We start from the raw sequence: 23,488 nt of genomic DNA on the forward strand, positions 1-23,488 counted from the left end.
GGCTGTAAAATACAGACAATGCTTCAAAATACAACCCTCAAAATAGATAATGGTTCAGGTTCTCTGGCTGTAAGGTAGGGCTTTGAGTGTGGTCTGTGGAGCCAGTTTTCACATTCCCATCTGAAAAGGAAAGTTTTGTGTCTTCATTGGCACTTTCTGGAGTTCAGAATGAACTTTTACACTCGGTATCATTATTACTGTTCCCACCCTGTTGTAAGGGACCTCCTACAAATGACCATCTCCAGTTGCCCCATCCCTGTGTACCGCTGTGCCCTGAGTCCCAGAGAGCTCACTCCAAGACTCGAAACAGGACAAAGGCCACAACCAAGCCTGAAACACATGATGGAAATCTCTCCATCTTTGCCCAAGTAAGCACCTTCCAAAGGCACGCAGCTATCTGATATCACTGTGACACAACACAAGCAGACCCTGAAACCTGCTTTGCATTTACCCAAAGTACCGATTACAAAGTAAACCAAGACACAGCCCACAGCCTGGCTGTTACACAGAACTGCACCATGGCACTCTTAAATAACCAAGAACAGACTGCAACAGTTTACAAAACCTGAAGCCTGAGCAGGGCTGAACAAAGGAACTTGGTCACAAGCGGAAATGTTGAACCTCCTGAAGACAGATGCTCAGATCTTGCTGATGAGGCCACCCCTACCAGCACCACTCTGTAAAACATCTTTGCAAGACCAGCCCTGCAAACAGGAGGCTCCCTTGCTTAGATTTCCCTCCCCCTCTGTGCTCTGTATTGTCATTGTTTTGTTCTGGTTGTTTGGTTTGGCTTTTTTTCTTAAGTGCTGGAATATGGAGCTTGTGGTGTGCATAAAGCTGATAGCACTTGAGACTGCCTTCTGTTCAACCCCGGGCCATCAGCCTGCATTGCAAGCTATTTTCCTCTCACTCATAAGTTAATGTCTTTCAAGGATGACCTGGGGACCAACTCTTCCCCGATGTGAGTGCAAATCACTTGCCAAGTTTAGTTTCATTTTGAATGTGCCTACCAGGGAAGGGTCACTTACAGACTCCATCGTTTCTTTCCTTGTCTCAAAAGATTATAATTTGTCCATTGCAATTCACATCAGGATGCAATTTGGCAGGTAAGTTAGAAGTCTGGAGGCAATTATTTTTCTTCCTTTGGAGAAATGGATTCTATTCATCCAGTTATTTTCAGTTATTTATTTTAGATAGAGCACAAGGAGGAGAAAAAAAAATAAAAGGAAAACAAGATGAGCTTAGATTTATGTTTTGACATCTTAGCGGGGTTGATTATACTGATATATGCAATCCATGCACCTAATTTTATCCAAGAGGAAAGGACTGGAACAGAAACATCTCAGCTCTCACAGTCAGCTATTAGTATGCCAGTAAAAACAACCCTTATTATAAATCCTTAGGACTCAGCCCCCCACCCCAAATGATAGTTACAGTTATTATTAGCAAGTGTAAATCACCTCATTTATAGCAGTTGAAATTTCTTCCTTTAAACCCAATGAGTGACATGCTGCTTTCAGCTTACCAGGAAACATGTTTCTTTAGACTAGTGGCTTTCCTTAGAAAGACTGCCAAAACCCAGCTTTAAACTGTATTCAGATTTCTACAGCAGCACAATGCTAGAGACCTTTTTGCACAGCACCTTCTCTAAACTCCTCCTCATGATCCAACATTGGCCTGACCTAGCACAAAGCCTGCTGTTCACACTGCCAGCCAGTCTCTCTTGTGCCTAGATGGTACCTAAATTCATAGAATGGTTTGGAAGGGACCTGAAAGATCATCCAGTTCCAACCCCCCTGACATGGGCAGGGACATCTACTAGCCCAGGTTGCTCAAGGTTTCATCCAACCTGGCTTTGAACACTTCCAGGGAGGGGAAATCCACAACCTCCCTGGGCAACCTGTTCCAGTGTCTCACTACCCTCACTGTAAACAATTTCTTCTTAATCTCCAATCTAAATCTCTCCACCTCAAGCTTAAAGCCATTCCCATCTGCACAAAGGAAGTCAACGACACATCCAAGGAATAACCTGGGCAATACAAAGTGATATATATGGATGAGTGGCTTTCACCCACCACAGCCTCCTCCTACAGCTTTAGGGGCATTGGGTGGAGGTCAAAACAGTTCACCAGTCTGTCATAATTATTTCTCTTTTCATTATTATCTTTCTACCCTATAAAATATACTTTCCACACAGCTGAAAGAATAACTACCAAAAGTCATCCTCGTCATTATTCCTGATAACCAGATATATTGGGAGAAGGATTTCATCTGAGCCCAGATCCCTCTGCAAGTCCCAGCCCAGACTCAGCCAGGCTCCCTGTATTGCCCTTGCCTTCCTACCAACCACAAACATTCCCAAGCTCATTTCCATTTTAAGAATCACATTATCAGAAAAGACTGGTTCCAGAACTAGTATTTATTGGACCAAGAGTTTACTTATTTCAACAGCTAAAAGGAGGATGCATTAAGTTTTATTTTAGCTAATTAAAAATTAAAGAATTTGCACATAAACAACTCCCCACCAGCCCCAAACTGAACTGTCTGTGAGCCCGAGTGTACAGATGGGCAAAGCTTCCACTGAATCAGCTTCAGTGAGCCTTATCTTGGAATAAATTTACTGTATCAGATCTTTCCTTTGAAAAAGGAATTTTAGGAAACTGCTGCCTTTTGATTTTTTTCCCAGGCACTGTGCCTTGCAAGAAAGCCAGTGTGATTTTTCTGACATTCCAGCGGAAGACTGAGTTTTATCAGAGACTATAAAGATTTAAAGTCACAATGTAATCTCACCTCTGGGTTACTGGGCCCACTTCCCTTATCAATTAACCTGTCGGTTGACAGTTGGGTCTAATTAGTTAAATCCTTTTTTAATGAAAAGAATTTGCCTTGAGCAAAGTCTGTCAGCTCCAGAACCATTTTACAATGGGGAGCATGTCTCAGCAAAACCCATTAAATACCCGCGGAGCACCAAACACCAGCAGCAAAATGAATCTCTTTTGCTCCTGCACTCACGTCTAACGTTATTTTTTCATGTCTGTATCTCACTGCAACAGGAGGCTCTTTCCTCCTTGTATGAAAACCTGCACTTGCATTTGCCTCTGGTGTCCCTTTGTTTCAGTAGCTTGAAGGTGATGCTTCTAAACCCGTAGCGTTGCTGTGCCCCTGCCTGGGAGCAACGAGGCTCACAGACAAAACCACTGACACCAGAAGCCTCTGAAAACACCTTTTCTGGGGAAAACCCAGCAAAGCCAATAGTTGTTTTTCAAACTCACAAAATGGCAGGGGTTGGAAGGGACTTCTAGAGATCATCTAGTCCAATTCCTCTGCCAAAGCAGTATCACCTAGGGTAGACCACACAGGAATGCATCTAGGTGGGTTTTGAAAGTCTCCAGAGAAGGAAGCTCCACAACCTCTCTGTGTACCTTTCATACAGAAAAGCAGCTGTCCAGCAAACTGGCTCTTAAGAGGAAGAAGCAGCTTTTAGATTATTTCCTGTAAAATGACACAGTGAGAGAGTTTGCAGACATTCAGGCTTGATGGACACTCAAGAGGTCAAGCTCTCGGCCTCTGGAAAAGCCGCTTGAGAAAACAACCCCCATGCACCATCACTGCCATGTGCACTCCCCACCCAGGAGGAGATGAGAGGGAGGGAGCAGGAACTTTTCCCAAGCCTCCTGTAGCGCATTGTATTAGAAAAACACTTACTAATTCCTAGGCTAATGATCCCATTACTCCCCTTGACTTCAAAGGGCCTGGGATCACACTTGTAATCTTTTGCAAGTGTTAGCAAACAAAATTACAAGTTTTACGCTACAGGTTTCAACAAATTCCCCTCGCCTTCAACGGGGCAAAGTACTTAAAAATAGACATAATGAGCAGCTTTGGATCTGCATAAACACCCCGTGGAGATCATTAACGACTTCATTTTTGGCAAGACAGCATGTCAAACGACAGAGCATGATTAAAAACATATATAGATGTATGTACTTCAAAACTGCATTCCTGCAAACACTTAGGAAAAAAAAAAACAGCGGCTGTGATTTTGGTTTACCTTTTAATTATGATTTTAATGGCATGTAATTGCGAAGCCTTTTGTCCTGTAAACTAGCTGCTGCTGCCCAAGAGACGCCAGAATCTACAGTTCTTTCCACACATGAGAAAAAGGGATCTGAAATTTTACCCTAGGACTTGGGGCACGCATCCAGCTCCACAAAGCTATGTGAGCTAATTTCAATCACACAATTTAAAAAATACATGGGGAAAAAAAAAAACACCCAACCAAATAGCCTACATGGGGAAAAAAAAAAACAACCAAAAACCTGCATGGAAAAAAACCCCACCATGAAAAACCAAATCATGAAAAGAAAAAAGAAAAAAACAAAAACCATGGAAAGACACAAACATAAGGAAAAAACAAGGGGGCGAGGGGGGAAAACTTAAAACAAAACCCAGAACATGAAAAACCCAAACCCAAAACTATGAAAAAAAAAAAAAAGGAAAAAATGGGGAAAAAAAGGAAAAGAAACCCCAACACATTAAAAAAGAAAAACATGAAAGACACGAAAAACAAATGAACAAACCCTACATGCAAAACCTCCTCCTACTTCAGTGGAGCTGAAGGCATGCTTTTATCCCAAATTATCAACTTTTCTGCCCAGGTTACACCCAGCCCATCAGCTCTGCTCAAAGGGACAAGTGACAGCAGCATTCATTGTACAGCATTAAGTAAACAAGGAGTTTAAGAGCAGTAAGTCAGTGAGAAGGTGGCATGGACACACAGGCCCATGTGCACACAGCTCTATTAGTTAAGAATTTCATATCAGTGGCATGGACACACAGGCCCATGTGCACACAGCTCTATTAGTTAAGAATTTCATATCAGTTAAGAATGAGTTCAAGTGAAGTCAAAAGCCACTGCCACATACTCAGCGTCCTCAGGAGGGCTGTGCTAACTCTAGCTGGGCAAGTTCATACCAAGAAATGACACAAGCTGCATTAAAGTGTTGCCTTGGTATTTTGAGGGCCAAAATAACCCCCAAAATTCCTACCTCAAGGAATACTTGGTCAAGGACTGAACAATTTTCCCTATAATTTGACAGTGATTATTTATCTGCATTGCTCTCTGAATAATTCCAAATGCCTTGGTTGCTACTAACTCTTCAGTTTTTCTCAACATCTTTTGCATCAAAAGGCTGTGGTATGTCTCAATCAAATTCATGCCTGTGGATGTTTTGTCCCAAGTCTCACCTGCTCCAGTTGATACACAGGTAATACTGCATTTCCAGAGCTACTCTCTCATGTTCCTTCTAGCTTTCAAGTTTTATGCTTAAGTAGAGGCTGCTGTTTGCTCCTAGTCTTCACAATGCAACGTGAATTACCATGCCGTGAAGCTCCCATTTCACACGAGGCTTGCTATTGAGAATAAAGTGCCAGGAATGTTCCTGTTGACAAGGCAAGGTTCGGCACGTTGCACCACCAAATCGCCTTCAGGAACCTGACTTCTGGGCTACATGTTGCTGCAGCGAATAGAAAAAAAACTCAAATGCACCACGTCAAAAAGTATGCAATGCCTACACCTCACGTTTACTCCTCAGGGGAAAAGGTAAATAGAGTATAAGCAATTTCTTTCTTTTGTAAAGAAGAAGAAAAAAAAAAAAGAGAGAGAAAGAAGTCTAAACTGCCTGAGATCTGGGGAAATCATTTACCTTCTGCCTGTCAGAGCAAGTTATCTCTGTGCTTTTTATACATTCAAAGCGTAGCCTAACAGAACAAATTCACACTATCTACAAAGGACAAAGTTGAAGCTGCAGAGAGCAAATGAATGCCCGGCAATACCCTGTGGATTTTAGGCAGCGCTCGTCTCCTGGAGTTAGCCAAAAGGAAAGTAAATACCAGCTCAACATGCAAATGAAAACTGCTAACATCTATTTATCGTTTCCTGAGGAATCGGCTCCAAGACACAATCACATTCTTTGCCTCCTCTGTTTGTTTGCATTTGCAAATTACTTTATCCGTATATATTTACCAGAATAAATGCCACAGACATATTAATTATGAAAGCAAACTTTTAGCTCTCAATTAGGCTGCTCTTTTTTTTAAGCTTTGAAGTCTCCTTAACTGCGTGAAAATGTTTGGCCCCTCCCAGCTTTAACTGCCAGCAGCGGCAGAATCATCAAATGTTGCAGGAAAATGCTACAGAATCTTTGCCAAAACAACTGAAAGTTCCCCCTTAGCATCTTTTGGAACCACTTTCAACATTGTAACGCTGCTCCCACTGCCCCCCGACTATCTGCTACCAACGCTGATAATGCCCAAAAAGCAAGCATGAGCCATTTGAGCAGGAGAAGCCCAATTCCCACACCTGGCTGTCCCTGTGCCTCCACGGGGCTGGAAATCCCCATTTGCTACTTGCTCATATGCACAGGAAAGGTAAGAAAAGGAACAGTTCCAAGAAACTTCTAGTTACAGTGTCTGTCACACACTCCTAGGTGCATCCACTCTGTTTTATCGTGCACAGCAAGTCACACAGGATTATCACAGAATCACAGAAGTGCCTAGATTGGAAAAGATCTTTAAGATCTTAGAATCCAATCATTAACCTAACACAGACAAATCCTTAACTAAACTGTATCTCCAAGCGCCACATCTACACAACTCTTCAATAGCCTCCAAAAATGTGGGGTTTGCCAAGATGATGAGCAAAGCAATGCTGGGTCCATGCTGTAAAGTGCTGCAGATGCTGTACTGGGAAGGGCAGTGCCCAAAGCACTGTGCCAGCCAGGTGAATGTCCCAGGGACATGGGACTTGGTTCCCATCTCAGCAGAGAGCTCCCTGCCTTCATGTGTCAGCTGCCTGCTGCCACAGCAAGAGATCCCTCAGGCTGAAAGACTATGAGGCTGTCTCACTGGGGAAACACCACAGTATAGAAAGAGGCTCAGACTCGTCTGACTGATCAGTTTGGGGTTTGTCTGCACACACTTTGCATCATGTATATCATGTCCTCTCTACAGCACCAGAAATGCATACATCGCCTGGTGACCTGGCAGCATTGGGCAATCAGCTTCTCAAGAGGGTCACTAGGAGAAGACACTTATTTCTGTAAAGTATTTCTGCAGGTGCACACATAGGGAAGCACTCTAGAAGAGAAGCACTAGCAACTCCAGCAGCAGGGATGGGCACTCTTGTTTTTTCTCCCTTCAAGTGCAAAACTCACAAGTTGCTTATTTGGTCAGAACCTACCTAGAGAAATCACTGGGAAAACCCAAGAGCAGGGAGGAAGAGTGACCACAGCACAGAGAAGTGTAAAGCAAGAAAAGTGACCTTTGCAACACAGAAACAAATGAGAGTTTTGTAATTCAACCTTCCTTTTGGGGAGCCCTGATGCAGGCTGCTCCTCCTTTCTCAGGATGCATTCCAGCACCAAAGCATGGTGTGTTCATTGCTTCTGTGTAAACGACCCGAGCAATACAAACCATCATTAGCAACAATTTACTGACTAATGGAAGTTTTAAGTATGCACAGCCACTCACAGCAATCAACTTTAAATTAATTACAGTATCAGATTGAGGCAAAGTTGGATCACTTCCTGCCCCCCCCCCCAAGCCCTCTCAGATGACAGTAGGTGTGTGATTTTTTTTTTAATAGTTTTTGTTTTCTTTTGTTTTGTTTTTAATGGCATTGTTAAGCTTTTGTTCTAAGCTGTCAGCCATTTACCTGCAGGAAAATGACAGTGCCTAGTCCCAGGCTGCTGAAGAGATCCTCCTGACTGGCTGCAGTAACCAGCAGGCTATTTCCCAAGCTGTCACCCTTGTGTCTGCTGCTGCAAGATGTGCTGTGACTAGCTGAAGGATGGTTGTAGCCAGGAGGGGGCTGGTCTCTTCTCCCAGGCAACCAGCACCAGAATAAGAGGACACAGTCTCAAGCTGCACCAGGGGAAGTTTAGGCTCGAATTGAGGAGAAAGTTCTTCACTGGGAGAGTTGTCAACCATTGGAATAGGCTGCCCAGGGAGGTGGTGGAGTCACCATCCCTGGAGGTGTTCAAGAGGGGATTGGACGTGGCACTTGGTGCCATGGTTTAGTAGTCATGAAGTCTGTGGTAACAGGTTGGACTTGATGATCTCTGAGATCTCTTCCAACTTTGGTGATTCTGCGATTCTGCGACACGGAGCAGGTGGAGCAGTGGCTGTTACCGTGAAGGGCTCTGCACACAGCAGCCTGTGTCACCCACGCTGTGCTTTGGGTTTGCTTCACCCAATTATTTGTTTGTCATTTAGAGACCTGGGTATTGAGCAGATATTTGTCAAGTTATTTTCAGCCCCTGGAATACTGGCAAAACATAATGAGGCCTTTAGGTGAATAACTGTCTTGGCAGCAAGGTGCTAAGATGATGTGCTGTTGAAAGGCTGGATAGCAATTAGGTTATTTGAGTAAGATGAGATACTGGACAGGGCATGTGAAGACAGAGAAAAACCAGCTTAACTATTAAAATGCCATACCACCCCCACTTCAAGCTGTCAGCTAACTCTTTAAGCAAGGTGTTAATTTACTACAGGCTGGACTGCCAACAAACTTAATTTTTGGTTAATTCAAAAGATGTTCAGACTTGTCCCACATGCAGATATTACCCAGCCCTTTCCAGATAAGTGTAACAGCTTGCCAGATGATCATTATCAACATTTAATTGTATTGCAGTGATTCCCACAAGCCCCAGCCACATGTCTGGTTTGCACAGTGTCAAAGGGTTTTGGAAACAGGACCCAAACCGGTGCAAAGACCTCTAAATTAAGAGCCAGCATACAGATACAACGAGCAGAGAAGCAAATGGAAAAATACTTCAGCCATAGATTTATAGATTCATAGAATGGTTTAGGTTGGAAGAGACCTTGGAGATCATCTAGTTTCTAACCCCCCTGCCATGGGCAGGGACACCTTTCACTAGATCCGATTACTCAAGGCCTCAAGACCCACCACCGTAACACAAAGGCTCAAAAGATGCCTAAGGCATTGAAGCAACCTGAAGAGGAGTGGAGCACAAGTCCTCTCTTTCCTGCTTTCTGGATTTCACCTGCTGTCCACACAAGACTTTCAGCAAGTTGGACTCACACCCACAATGCCCACAAACACGCCCAGCATCTCCCAGGATTGGGTTCTACAGAAGCAGACACTGGAAATCATCGTGATGGTTGAGACTTGCCTGACCAAACTGTGGCTTGTCTACACGCATTTTGTATCATGTCCTCTCTACAGCCCCACAAATGCATATATCACCTAATGACCTGCCAGCATTGGGCCATCAGCTTTTCAAGAGGGTCACCAGAAGAAGACACTTATTTCTGCAAAATATTTCTGCAGGTGCATGCATAGTGAAACACACCAGAAGATAAGCACTAGCAACTCCACCACCTGCAGCAGAGATGAGCACTCTTATCTCTTCTCCCTTCAAGTGCAAATGCATAGGCTGCTTATTTGGGCAGAATGTACCTAGAGAAACCAAGGGGAAAACACAAGAGCAGCTACAACAGCCAGTTTTTAAGGAAGCAAAACTGACCACAGTGCAGAGAAAAGTTGTCAGACAAGAAAAGTGACCTTTGCAACACAGATACAAATGAGCGTTTTCTAATTCAACCCACAGAGCCGTGTGGCTTCATTTTAACCTTACACATGCTCATGTCCAGGCTTCTGCAGCAAAGATAATGATTTCTCTTGGAGCCTGAACAAAATACATTTAATGGGGACCTGTCTGCTGATGGCAATGGCAGTGGGCCTGGTCTCAGATGACTCACAACATCTCTCTTCATCTGTGGAGAGCACCACCAGAAGCAGCACCTCAGGCACAGGGTACCAGCATGAGTCATTTGGTCTAGCTGCTTACAGGCAATTGTTTGTGCACTCCAAGGGTTGTTCACCTCACCTGCTATCAGCTGTGACTGTTCAAATATGAACTGGATTATAAGGAAATGGTGACTCAAGAACCACAGTCTTCAAAATAACTCTGCCTAGAGTGGTCTGCTTTAAACATATCTGACGTGCCCAAGGGATTTCTTTTGGCATGGTGTTCCGCGACTGCTAGTCTTGTTCGGAGCATACCCTCATCCCTGCTGGATGCATGCATGCAGAGAACCTGGTCAGCACTACCCATCCACATTGCTCTTTCCACAATTCTGACAGCTTTCTATTTTTCAATCCATATGGTAACTCTTACCCAGACTCCAAAGCCACTGGAGGCTGTTTATTCATACAGCAACAGTATCATCTTCGAATCAACATCCACTTGATTGGGAGTTAGAAACATGAGACTGAACTTCAGGCAATGATTTAAGAACAAAACAAAGACCAACATCTTTCCTCTGAATTTCTTCATAAAGTAGTGAGGCAACAGCCTATGTGTTCATCCCATTTCTCCTAGTCAACCAAATAAGGCCTGTTTGGACCTCAGGAACAGAGTGTCAGGAGTACCTAAAGAACAGTTTAGGTACCACATCTAGATGCAGTCAGGTGCAAGAAGGAAAATTCAAGAAGTTCTCTCTCAGCAGTATTAGAAACTCAGCATCTTGCTAACCACCAAAGCTTGAAGTGTCTCATTGCTCCCCGTACCTGTCAACCATTTCAGGAGTGCAATTCTTTTGATGGCAATGCTCTCTTTGCACTACACCAAGGTGTCAAGGAGAGCTGTTGTTTAATGTTTCAAAGCAGACATACACTTGAGGTTGAGATTTAGAGCAGGCACTGTACATACTCCTGGCACAGTTTCTCACTCCTCCTCAGAGACAACAGGTCCTGCCCAGCACTGAAAAACTGCCACAGTCAGATTTTAGTATTCAGCTCAGCCACACAAGCAAGAGGAGAAGAAAAAGCCCCACCAGTTAACTATCACAGGACAGAACAAAACAGTGTTGTTGCTGCAGCAGGGTCTGCTGTACCCAGGCAGCAATCACATCTGCTGAGAGCTGCAGAGGCTACAAATGTACAACCAAACCAACAATAAAAACCAGCAACCAAAAGTAAACCCAGAGCTTTTGCTCATCTGCTTTTGATTTTTGTAATGCTGGTTTTTTCAACAAATGAAGCTTAAGTGCTTATGGGACTAACAACCTAGCAAATGAACTAAGTATTAATTTGTGGCTTTATTACTCAGCAGACCTGTTTTCATGAAGCTATTTTTTTCTTAGGACACAGCCTGCTCTGCAGCAGCTGTTTTCTATTACAAGCCACTCAAATTCCTTTGCCTTCAATTTTCCAAAGTGCCCACTAACTTGAAATATTTGGAAATGATACCAAATTGCTGTGTGAGCTCAGCAGCACTACACTTTGTCCCTTTCCCCACTCCCCCTAACATCCCATAAAGCACAGGCAGCAGCAAAGCCACGGGGTCCTCTTCCTCTCCCTTACCATAAGCCAAGCTCTCCAGATGCACCTTGCTTCTTGAACCCACAAGGATTCCCATGAAGGAATCGGAGCAGGATGTGAATCCAGCAAGCAGGTTCCCACAGAAGGCTGAGGAAGAAGGTTACTTGGCCCAGCCCATGCTCCAAAGACTGTGCATGGCTTTCGGATGCTGTAGGCAAGGGGATAAACACGGGGGTTTGGGAAGCTCCTCTAGCTGTAAACAGGACATAGGAATAAACCAGGCAGCCCTGGTGAGGTCAGGGCAAGCTGTGAGCATGCCTTAGGCCAGGACTTGCAAGTGCTGGGGGAAATCCTGCTGCAGTAGACACAGGCTCAAGCAGTCAGATCAGGTTTGGATCTTGTGCTCTTCCCTGGCCCACCTTTGAACATCCTTTTGTAAATCTAAGTCTTCAGCTCAGACAGAAGAACTTTTAGAATGGTATTTCTTTTTGGTAAGTAGAGAAGAAACCCCAGCTCCTGCCTTACTCTCCTGGAATATGTAACTCAAGGCCATTAACTGCTCTAAAAGGCACTTAAATCACTTTATCTGCTCTTCTGTTTGCCACTTTTAAAGAACACACTTATGCTGCCTTTTTCAAACAGCTTCCTGAAGGCTTCCCACTCCCCTTTCTGACACACATTCACATGAGGCATTTCTCAGCAGCTGCCCTAAGTCACAGCCAGCCTGAAAACAGTTCACACTGCACTAAATAATTGTGCACAGATTGAACAGTACCAAGGCAAGTTGTGATCACAGGGTGAAGCCGTGCTGTGGCCAGACTCATCTTGCCAGTGCCAAGCTAGGGACAGGCTCTCTGTCTTCATCCATGCTCTGCACCTGGCCCCAGACTTGAACTGGACCTTTCACTCAAGCACTTCAGCTGGAAAATCATCCCCCCCAACTTTTCTTGTTGCGTTTGGATTTCTGGTGAGAAATGATTGCGCTCACGGAGTCCAGCCAAAGCCAGGGCAGCAGCAAGGTGGGGGAACAGAGCGGAAGCTGCTGGGGACAGAGACTGGTGAAAGGAGCTCAAGCCCTCCTCAGTCACAGAGGTACACCATGGCAAGCAAAAAGAAAGGTAAGTGATGCCTGGGTGGCTGAAAGTCTCAGGGGTATCACAAGATTTACTCCTGTGGCCCTCATCCAGCAACGCACTTAAGTCAATGCTCAGTGTTAACAAGTGTTTAAAGTCAGTCAAGCAACAGAAGCACATTACTGAACTGAAGCCTAAATGAGGACAAATTAGGGTCTGTTTATTCTGTTCTGTGAGATTTTACAACTCTCTCCTATCCTGAGAAACTGTGGAGTCACATTTGATAAGGCCCTGCCTTTTCTTTTGGATAATCTGTGCTTAGCCATCAGAAAGTTCAAAATTCCCCCATTTAAAGCATCACAAGGTCGTCTTTGCTACCAGAATGAATGGGGCAGCTCTTAGTTGGAAGCTCAGTTTCAGTTTTTCTGCCCACTCAGACAAATATTATTGCACTCCAGTCATACACTGAAGGGTTTCTTCATGTGTTCAGCCTGTGTTTCTCCAGGAAAAAAAAGAAAGTTGAGACTTTGGAAAGCAACAATAAGATCAGTCTGTGGTTCTCTGCTCCAATTCCTGCATTTTGGGAAACAATGACTAATTCAAATGGCTTCATGGAGTTGTGGGCAGTCTGCATGATAAAATAATATCTTACTCTGTGGGATCATTTTACGTGGAGGAACATTTAAAATATGTTGGTGTGGTGCTGAAGGCAAAAGGCATTCTTGTTTGGGGGGGACAGCTGAGAACTGGAAGGAAAAAAAGCCTCTTTGCTTTGGTTTTTAAGCAGCTAGAAAGACTTTACATAACCAGGAAAAAAGCACCATTCATATAAAGGTCCCTGTGAAACTCCTGCTGACATCCAGAGTGTGAAGACTGATCACTGTAGAATGTGAGATACTTTGGAGTGCTTTTCTTTAGTGAATTAACAGTAGCTGGAAGTAATGCAGCCTGAGCAAGGGGTGTTAGATTGTGCCAGGACATTAGATCCTATAGAAAAAGAGACTGTGGAGGTGAAGTAGTGGGTTAGTGGCACAGCTGGGTACTTGGGAAGCCCGGGCACCCTGCATATGCCATACGCCACATGCCGAGCACTTCTGCACAGGTCTGCAGCCTTCAAAAGATCTTAAAAGAGAGACTTGCAATACACCTTGGATGATGGTTACAAATCAACCATTTCTTTCTGAAGGTGAAGTTAATTTATGGCCTGCTCCTACTCCTCTCTTTTATTTTTTGAGCCACACAAGCTCATGGCACACAGTTAGATGTGTGGCATGGTTTCTCCCTACGGTGGCCGCAGATACACAGTTCTCTTCAATCAGCTGCATCAAATGGAAACACCCTGTGCAGGTTGTTCCCACCCTTGGGCTGTGGCAGCTCAGGCTGTGCTGACTCACCATTTGAGGGACCTTTTGTCCTCTTGCAACCTAAAGAACTGGGGCTGTTCAGCCTGAAGGTCTCTGAGGAGACCTTGTAACTCCATTTCAGCATCGGAAGGGGACCTACAGGAAGGCTGGGGAAGGACTGTTTAAAAGGGCTTGTAGTGATAAGACTAGGGGCAACAGTTTGAAACTGGAGCAAGGCAGATTTAGGTGAGACATATGAGGAAGTTCTTTGCTATGAGGGTGGTAAAATACTGGAAGAGGTTGCCCAGGGATGTGGTGGAGGACCTGCTCCTGGAGACATTCAAGATCAGACTTGACATGGCCCTGGGCAGCCTGATCTGGTTGGAGGTGTCCTTGCTGACTGCAGAGGGATTGGACAAAGAGAGTCTTTGAGAGTCACTTCCAACCCAATGCAATCTGTGAATCTGTAATCTAAGTGTTGTGAAGCCCAAGACAACCCAGCCTCAACATTAGCTCCACGGATGAATCGGATGAAGGAACCAATTCACACTGTTTGGTGTTATCTAAAGCCATGCCTCCACTGCGTAAGCACACTGGTGTTTGCGTGGCCACTGGTTTAACTCCTGGGTTAAACCTCCTTGCAGGAGTAGCTCTGCTAAGGTGACAGCTCTGCTGGGGTAAAGCTCACTTCTGCTGGGATAAGTGGTCTTTGCCTCTCTGCTGAAAATGACATTGCTGTGCTTTTCCAATTGAAACAAAACGTATTTGATAAGATAACAAATGCCTGGCAAAGCACATTGGAGTTATGCAAGGGATAGAAGAGGAGGGGGGAGGAGAGCCTTGTCTAAACAGCAAAACAATACAGCTTTATCTAATCTCAGCAACTTATTGCAGCTTGTCTGTGTGTGTGTGTTTTACTGACAAAATAAAATAAATTGAATCAGCTCACACATGATAACATGCTCTTTCCTACCTCATACTAATTGCTTGGCTAATTGATGTTTGTTGAACTTTCTCCATTTCATTGAGTGATTAGGTACAAAGCTAACAGTTGACATCTGTAGGCGCTTAACTGGCGTCTGTAATTACTGTTAATGTTAAATAATTGTTAGTTAATTGGAGTGGTAACTGACTGAATGGAATCCAGATTGTGAAGCAAAAAGAGACCTAGTTAAATAAACATACATTTTCAGTGAAAACAGCATTTTATTACACGGGAGAGCCTAACAGCAGGCCAGATATGGGAGGTCTGCAGGATGCTCCATTTAAGAAAACTCAAGCCTGACTGCGGCGTGGACTCCCCCAACTGCAGATATGTCAAGTCAGGCTCTTTCTCTTCAAAACACTCCTAGCCCAGGAATTTTTCACCCTTATTTTGCATCAGTTATCAGTTATTTATTATTTTGCAGCTCAACACTATTAAGTCTTTTTTGGGAATATCACATGCAGTATAATCCATAAAACAATCTCTCTCTCCAGCACAGATGCAGTTTCCTATCAGTGAATGCTGCTGGATTGCTCACCAAGACTTTGACTAGTTGGACTTTGCTAAAATCGACAGCCTTAAATGACCTCTCAGGGAAACAGAATCACCAGCTGACACCGAAGGGTATATGAAACCAGTCCAAATGGGCAAGGATGTCCAGAACAACATTTTAAACTGCCTCACTCTTGGTCAAGAAAAGTCAGTGCCACAGGAGCTTGTACCATGCTGGTTGGTTTGCAGTTCTCTTTTGAATTACTACCTTAAAAATTGTCAGTGAAGCCTTGGAAGGCTCCTGCTTTATAAGATCATAAGTGTTAGGATTGAAGAACCTGAGAGGATTTGAAAGGGGCTACTTTTCACTTTTACACTGGACACATGACATTATCCAGGGACCTACACCTGCAGCTACAGAGCAGCTATGCCCAGCACAGGCAAACCCAGCAGACTGCCACATCCCAGTCAGCAAGCCTCCAGCACATAAAGAAGTGGGTACAGAAAGCATACAGATGGAGAGGAGTGGTTTGTGCTCAGGAGATGCAGCCAAAGGGGAAGTTATGGAACAAATTCCTTGCTCAGATAAAGCCTTCTTGGCACAGAAAAAAACCTGCCTTCCTCTTTTGTGTACCAGAACAAAGAGGGCATCTCAAGACACACAACAACTTTTTTGTCTGCCTGACTTGGAATTTAGAGTGCAGTGACAGCACTGTTCTTCTAATCTAACTTGTGAGTACAAGAAACCCAAGGTCCTCAAACCAAGAGGCTTCTTCCAGTCTGAGCCCTCACTAATGAGACACTGAGCTGTCACATGGACAATACTGACAAGCCATTTAAACCGAGAAAACACAGGCCAAGTGATCCAAAGCCACCAGAGAAGTCTCCATCAGAAAGGAGACAACATTGCCAGGGTAGCAGTTTGGGAGAGTAAGCCATCAGAACAACCACAAGGAAAGAAATCTGCACAACTACTCAGATGATTCAGCAGTCCCTGAGGTTTGCTGGCCAACAGGTGGGTTTCCTGCAGTGCTGGGATTGCTCCCCAGCAAGCTGTGAAGAAGAATTCCAGTAAGGAGAAAACAGGTAGGTAGCACGAAGGACCAACATATGCAGACAGCTGTCCCCCCAAAAATTGAAAGTAACACTGAGAACATACACTCAGTGAATGAGGATGTTGGGAAGATTCCCACAGACCGTTGGAAGGGAGGTAGACAGCAGCAGTCAGTGCTCTGGCACACTGACCATGTGCTACACGGGTGCCATCCACAGTAGCGGATCCACTTGGATTCAACACGAGATGCTGTGCAGATGGTTTACATGGGGAGAGTGACAACACTCCTCTAAAGCCAAGGATCTCCTGTGAATGGGATCAGCAGAGAAGTATTTGCCAACTTAAGCTCCCTACTTGTTTACAGAAACAGATGTTGTAGAGGATCCTCAAGAAATGATTCACCATGGGCAGAGGAAGGAGAAACAATAATACGCCTGTTTTTCTAGGGGAGGATATTGCCGTGGAACCACCTAAGAAGTCAGGGCTTGATCTGACCGGTATTTCAGCCACCAGTGAGGACTAACACAGACGCCTTGATCTACCTCCAGCTGAGAGTATAAATATTTCCCTGACAGCTGGTGGTGCCAGGAAGCAGAAGGATTCATAAAGTTTACATGAACATCCTGTAAACAATTTGAACATAAAAAGCTGTAACAGCCCAATTGTGTTTCTGATCAAAGGCAAACTTCAATATACAGCACAAACAAAAACTTCATCACTTTGGGACTGTTTCTCCCTCCAGGAAAAGCTGTTTTCCAAGGGTATGTAGGAGGGAGTTAGCATAAATGAAATACACAGCAGTAGTAGGAGCTGCCTGCTCTGCAGCTTCAGATGTGTCTAGTTAAATTATTAAGATATAATGGAATTTAATTATGCTGGAAAGTCATGTTAGAAAAATTCATGAACAAAACCTGTACCCTGGCCAGGATTAATGGTGCTAAGGTTCGCGTTCTCAGAGAGCAAGGAAAAGTTCTGTTCTTTCAAAGATGACAAGCAGCAATCCCAAACTGGAATGCCCAGCCGGCAGCGAGGGAGGGGACAGGCTGGGCTGCACTCCTCTTCCACCCCTTCTCCACCTCATGGCAACAGCTCCTTTTTCAAGCATTACCCAAGGGCACGCACCCTGGAGAGTTTTTAGGTGCTTGCCTCCCAACACAGCCATCTGGATTTCCATAGGAATCATTTCCCTAGATAATTCTAAGGGCTCTGATTCATGACCCCGGACAACTCATTACAGTGGCAGCTACAGCGATTCCTGCCCTGGGGGCCAAGCCACATCCCTCCCAAATTCCCAGCCTGGCTGCAGACACAACGAAGGGTTGGGGAGCTCCAGGAGCTGTGGTAGTACACAGCAGACATGGCTACCCTACTGCCCTCTCCAAAGCAGCATCACTCAGGTATGACAGGTATCCCAGCCCTCAGAGGATCCAACATCCACAGGCCACCCCCTAAAACTCACAGGGCTCTTTGAGATTTAGGGATGCACCTTCCCAATCAGCTCCAAGGGCAACTAACTCCTAAATGGAAGCTAAGAGACTTCTCCTCAAGGAATTTTACCACCTCTTCAAGGGAGGTTGGCAGGGAAGAATTAACTTTGCTCTAGATTTTTGTGATTATTACTATTTCTGAGGAAGGGACAGTTCCACATTACACATCCATACTAAAGCCATCACACCTTAATTTTGACCTCATTGCCAGCCTTGAAGCCCACAGCTAAAGGACAGAAAGGGGACAAAATACACATACAAGACCCAAAACGTTTCAGGCTATCTACCTGCTTTGTAAATACATCCTAATGCAAGTATGTTATTTCTGCTATAAATAATTGTGCAAAACAAAAGTGGCAAGGCAAAAAAAACCAAACCCTAACAAACAAGTATATGTGAGCCACAGGCAGCTGCAGGACATCTGAGAGGAATGGCTGTGGACACAGAGAGATGTACACTTGTCAGTCTGCTGAGCCCTCCCAGCCTGGTCCGTCAGCCAGGAGCTTTGAAGGTTTCATCATGATTTACCCAATGCAAATCTGACCTTTCTTATGAGCGACTTTTATTGCTTTTGGCAAAAGCAGCCGTGGACAACACAGTGGGGGAAGAACTGGCTTGGAAGCAAACAGACTGAATTGCAGAGAGAGAACTTGAACTTGGAATATATCAAACTGACAGCGCCTGGGCAGTCATCAGTCGTCCCCAGGGCAGACACTTAGAGAAGGCAACAGCCTCCCAACCACTGATGGCCACAGCCAGAGCCCCTGCACCTGCCTGCAAGCAATTATTGACATTATCTCCAAACAGGGCATCTTTTTTTTTTTTTTTGAGGCTTTTTTCCTGATATTTAGCAGTCTGAATGCTAATCCCTTTAACAAAACTGTCCCCTATGCTTTTTTTTTTTGCCCTCTTTCCCCTTAATCTCTTTCTCCCTGTGGAAAAAAAAAAGGAGACAAAAAACAAGAAAAAGAAAATACCAGTCAGCCTAGTTTGGCTGCACCTGGATTTGCATTGATTCTTCCCTTGTCATTCATGTTACCAACAGGAATTAGCATATGGCTTTAAGGGGAAACTCAGGAGGAGAAAAGAAAGATGCCATTTTGATGGAAATAAGGGGCAAAGGAATAATCTACCATCAACTAAAAAGCTTATTTGTGTACGGTTTCCCAAGCAAAGCTTCCAAAAGCCCATGTTGATTTTAGGCTACACAAAGAAAGCCTAATCCTTCCAAGGGAACTAAATCACCAAAGAAAAAGTACCTCGGAAGAAAAGGCTCCCTGTCAAGCATGGGTATTCACAACCAGAGAGATGCCATGAAGCAAACTGGGTAAGTAAACAAAAATAAGAATGTGGGAAATGTGCTTGATTCTCCCCCCCAAAAAAGGAAGAGGAAAAGGGGCCTACTCTTCGTCCGTCAATCAGGGGGAGGAGATTCTCTCACCCTGGTTACAGGCCTTTGCCAGGAATGTGGATTCACCCCAGGCTCCTCCTCGGCATGGCCCAGCCTCACTAAAGGGCTGCCCAAACCCAAGGATTTTTACAGTGAATTAGCGAAATGAAGATGCAGCCACATGTAGCTGAGGGGCCTTGGACCACTCCAAACACACAGCTATCCCCTTCTACTTCTCTGTGCCGCTCTCTGCTGATGGAAGAGCCGAGAGGGAACCTGCAAATGCATCAGGCAGGACAGATAAGGTTGCTAAGCAAGATAACACAGTTAGGCCACCGAAATAATCCAGATTGCACTTCCAAAGGATGCTAATACATGAAAACCAGGAATATGGATCCACAAGGCAATTAAATGCAGGTGTCATTCAATATGCAGCAAAATACTTCAGAAGCAATGGTGTATCAGCATGGGAATCCCAAACGTAACGGGGTCACGCACTATCCCCAGCTAAACCACTACAGCTTTGTGGAATTAAAACACACACCACCACCAGAATGACCCAGTGGAATAACAAACACAAACCGAGGGAGAAGCACACAGGGCAAACACTCAGCAGATCCACACCTGGTCCTCGAAAAAGACCTAAATTTCAAACAAATCGAATCGGCCTCTTCTAATGCAAACCGACTCAAACGTTCCATAAAGCAGCAAGTTAAAACACTGTGGGTTTGCAGCTACCAGAACACCCTTTCACTAAGCAGGTATCGTGCTGACATTAAGAAGCAGGACAGTGAGGGAAAAACAAAACACATTTTAAAGGCTTTGAATTGGCACAACTCATGCCTGCAGCTGCTCCCTCGACCCTCCTTGGAAAAAAAACCCAACCAACAAAAACACAAAACAAAACAAAAAAGAAGAATTAAAACTAAAAAAATCCCCAAGGCCTGCAGTCTTTCTAACAATGCTGCTTCAGGACAAGCTCTGCACAGAAGCTCACTGGCAATGATTTAGGTTAAGTTTTCCCTTAATGTACTGTTATATCATTAGCCTCTCTCTCTTTGGATTGCTGTTTGGAAGAAATTAATGGGATACTGAATATTTAAATGTGGCCCTCTGTATCATTTATTAACTCTACAGAAAGCACACAGCACAGTAAGCCATGGTTTATGACTATTATCCTGTGAATACTAAACGTTGGCTGGTTATTACTGTCAGCAGTGCAAATTGGCTATTCATAATTCCACGTCTATCATGGAGCTGATGAGTAACAATCAAGTTAAAACATTTTGAAAACTCTTACAGTTATTTAAATGAGCTCAAATTAAAGCCATTTGTAAAATAAACTATTCCCTAATATTGTTATTTAAATTAATTCTGACCTGGCAGGCAATGCATTATTTAAAGCCTATATTTTATATTAAGCAAAGCAACTACCAAGCATACAGAACATGCCTGAAACCAAGAGCAACATAAAAAGCACTAACAAGCTGATTGCAACATTTCTGCAAGACGACTTACACTTCATCTCCCATTGAAATTGCCATGAAAGAGAAATGTGTGTGGGGGAAAACAAAGCAAAACAAAACCAAACCCCAACAAACATGTTTGTGACGTGAATTGCAGCCTTACCTTTATTTGTAACAGCGTTGAACAGCTTTTCAGAGCTGGCATCAGATGCCTGAAAGAACAATAAAAAGGGGAGAAGAAAAAAAAAAAGAAGTTACATTTTTGGTAAGTGACAGGTTTCAAAAGGCATGGCAGTGTATTCATACACACATGGATGGATATTTTAGACAAACAAATCAGGTGACAAAACCAGGAGGGCTGTTGGAAGCTGCAGCCTCCCCAGAAGACGTCCATGAGGTGGTGCTGTTTGGCTGTGCTTCACCGCCCTGCAGTGCAGATATTTATTCGGAAAGCTTCTGTTTAATAAAGAAAGAAATATTTGGGGTTTTCTTGTTCTACCTATTAGCTGCAAAGAAACTGTATTTTTGTACTGTAATTACCCACTACATTCTGACATCGACTTTGCAGTGGCGAAGAGTCATGGCTTTGAAGCAGTCAAGCACCAGGAATTTGCAGAACTGCGGATTTTCTCATTCATTTTTAAAGTATTTCTGGAGACCCTTCCTGGGGCAGCCATGGGATTTTTACCATCTCTAAAGGAGTGCTGAGAACCTGGGTCAGTAACTTTATAAATTGCTCTTTCCCCAAAATAAAGAGCATGCTGGCATTTAGCATTAGTATGTATTTCATCCAAGATTTACCTTCCTCAGAACAATTGACTTCTCGACACCACACACCGCATAAACTAAAAACCCATTTTATTTTTCAACAAGCCATATTTATCCAAGGGAGGATTTTCCTCCTAATATTGTGTTAGCACCTCACCTACCACTGTTGTTTGTATGCAAGTATGACAGTTCTACCTTGCTACCTATTACTAAAAAGCTTTCTTGAAGTTTCACACAAAAATGTTGAGCTCTCCCTTTCAGAAACTCTCATGGTAAGAAACCAGAGAGAGAAGAAAAGGACTGCAATGTTCATTTTACACATCTTGAGCCCCAAAGCAGAAAGCATTAAGTTTATGCAGCTGTATACTGTGCACAAGCACAGACATAATACACACACACACACACAACCATCTAAAGCTCGAGTGGAAGTTTGAGCTACACATTCCCCAAATCAGAGAGCTGTTCAATTCTGAACTGGATCATGGACCCAGCCCTGCTGAGAGTGACTATTCTGTTTGAGAATACATCGAAACAAATGCGCTCAGTCACCAAATACTGCAAACAGGGAGAGAAGGCTTTAGTCTTCTCCTAGAAACTCTTCTTGGATTCAGGAAATATAATTAAAAATGCTATTTGGAAAGGAGGGTGCATTTTTCTTTTTCTATTTTTCCTTCCCCCTCTGTAAAAAGGTAATAATCTCTCTATTCAAAACCAGACAAAAACCCATCAGACAAGCAAAATCTATTGAGATATTTGACTGCACCAAGAACTTGTGTGTAAAATTACCAACAAATAAGTAGATACTGTTCAGGCTGTATATCACAGTTGAGTGATACACTGAAATAATTTGTTTGCCCTCAAGTTAACAACATCCAGGATTTCTATGATTAATTATTAAAAAATAGCTTCATTCTTTCTCAGACTTCTCGACAGATTTTACTAGCTTAGTGTTGGCTTATTTAAAAGCTGAACTGGTGTATTTCTTCTCGATTAAATACCTTGTAAACACTGGATTTATTACCCACTGATGGATTTATTATTCAGTGACGACTTTCTCTAAATTCACGAAAATATGTGAATAATGCACAAATTGAAGAGATCAAGAAGGCCATGAACTTTAAAGAGCAGCCTAATATTAGTCCAATAAATTAAGAGATGCTCAGTGCTTTCCTAACCTTGCCCATCAGCCTGCTCTCTGATTAAAACTAATAACCTTTTCCAGTTAATATCATCTCTTGATGTCTTTTTAAATGCACCTTCTCTCAGAAGTCAAACCTCTCCCAACCATTCTTTCTCTTTACAAAGAAAAGCCAGTACTAAACCCCAAACTTGTTACACTTTCAGCTACTACTTTATTTTACTGTTTCAGAACAAAACAGCATAGAGAACCTTCCTATTTGCTTCGTTTTTCCACACAGCAGAATAAGGAAAACGTTTGGGGTTTTTTAGGAAGCTTGCTCTAATGCCAAGTGTGACTCTTTTTAAGCTGAGGTTTTTCAGGTGAAATCTTGTTGAGTGCTGTCGCATAAACCAGCCAGAAACGCTGCTGTCAAATCTGGAAGTGCCACTTCTCGGACAACCCTATGGTGCACAATACACTCTGCCTAAGAGTCACTCTTGAGCAAACTGGGAGATGATTATCAGCACAACGTGCACCCAAAAAAGGAGCAATTTTACAAAGACAAAGCTTGTCTGAAAGTGAATCTCATTTCGCATTACTGACCACACACTACTGAATGGAAGAGCAACTTGAAAACCCCCATTGCTTGGGTTACCAGAAAAAACCCACAACCAATCAACCCAAATCCATCTTGCCGGCTCGAACAGGGAGATGGGAGCTCTGCCTGCTCGTTACTTTAAAAATTGTGTTTAAATATAGAAGAGCAATAAGGGTAACGTACAAGTGACACAGTGGCGAACACAATCACTGCCAGCAGATAAGGCACTGTACCAGCTGCCACAGAACTATCCTTTCCCGCAGTTCGGCAACAACAATAAAGGAACAAAAGGCCAAATTAATTTGAAAAAAACCCATCAACCACCACCACTCAGCACTAATGCAGCAGAATAAAACACTGTGCCT

General features: G+C 43.7%; 1 protein-coding gene across 6 annotated transcripts in view; it reads right to left on the bottom strand.

Moving 5' to 3' along the window:
* AUTS2 (activator of transcription and developmental regulator AUTS2) overlaps positions 1 to 23,488 on the bottom strand; it is an 809,823-nt gene that overhangs the window by 55,232 nt on the left and 731,103 nt on the right. For all 6 annotated transcript variants that reach the window (XM_054166169.1, XM_054166172.1, XM_054166170.1 and 3 more), the window contains one exon: positions 20,801 to 20,849. In XM_054166169.1, coding sequence (XP_054022144.1) covers positions 20,801 to 20,849 — 49 coding nt within the window. The remainder of the gene's footprint in view (positions 1 to 20,800; positions 20,850 to 23,488) is intronic.

The sequence above is a fragment of the Dryobates pubescens genome, chromosome 13 (genome assembly GCF_014839835.1).
Source record: "Dryobates pubescens isolate bDryPub1 chromosome 13, bDryPub1.pri, whole genome shotgun sequence".
Taxonomy (NCBI): domain Eukaryota; kingdom Metazoa; phylum Chordata; class Aves; order Piciformes; family Picidae; genus Dryobates; species Dryobates pubescens.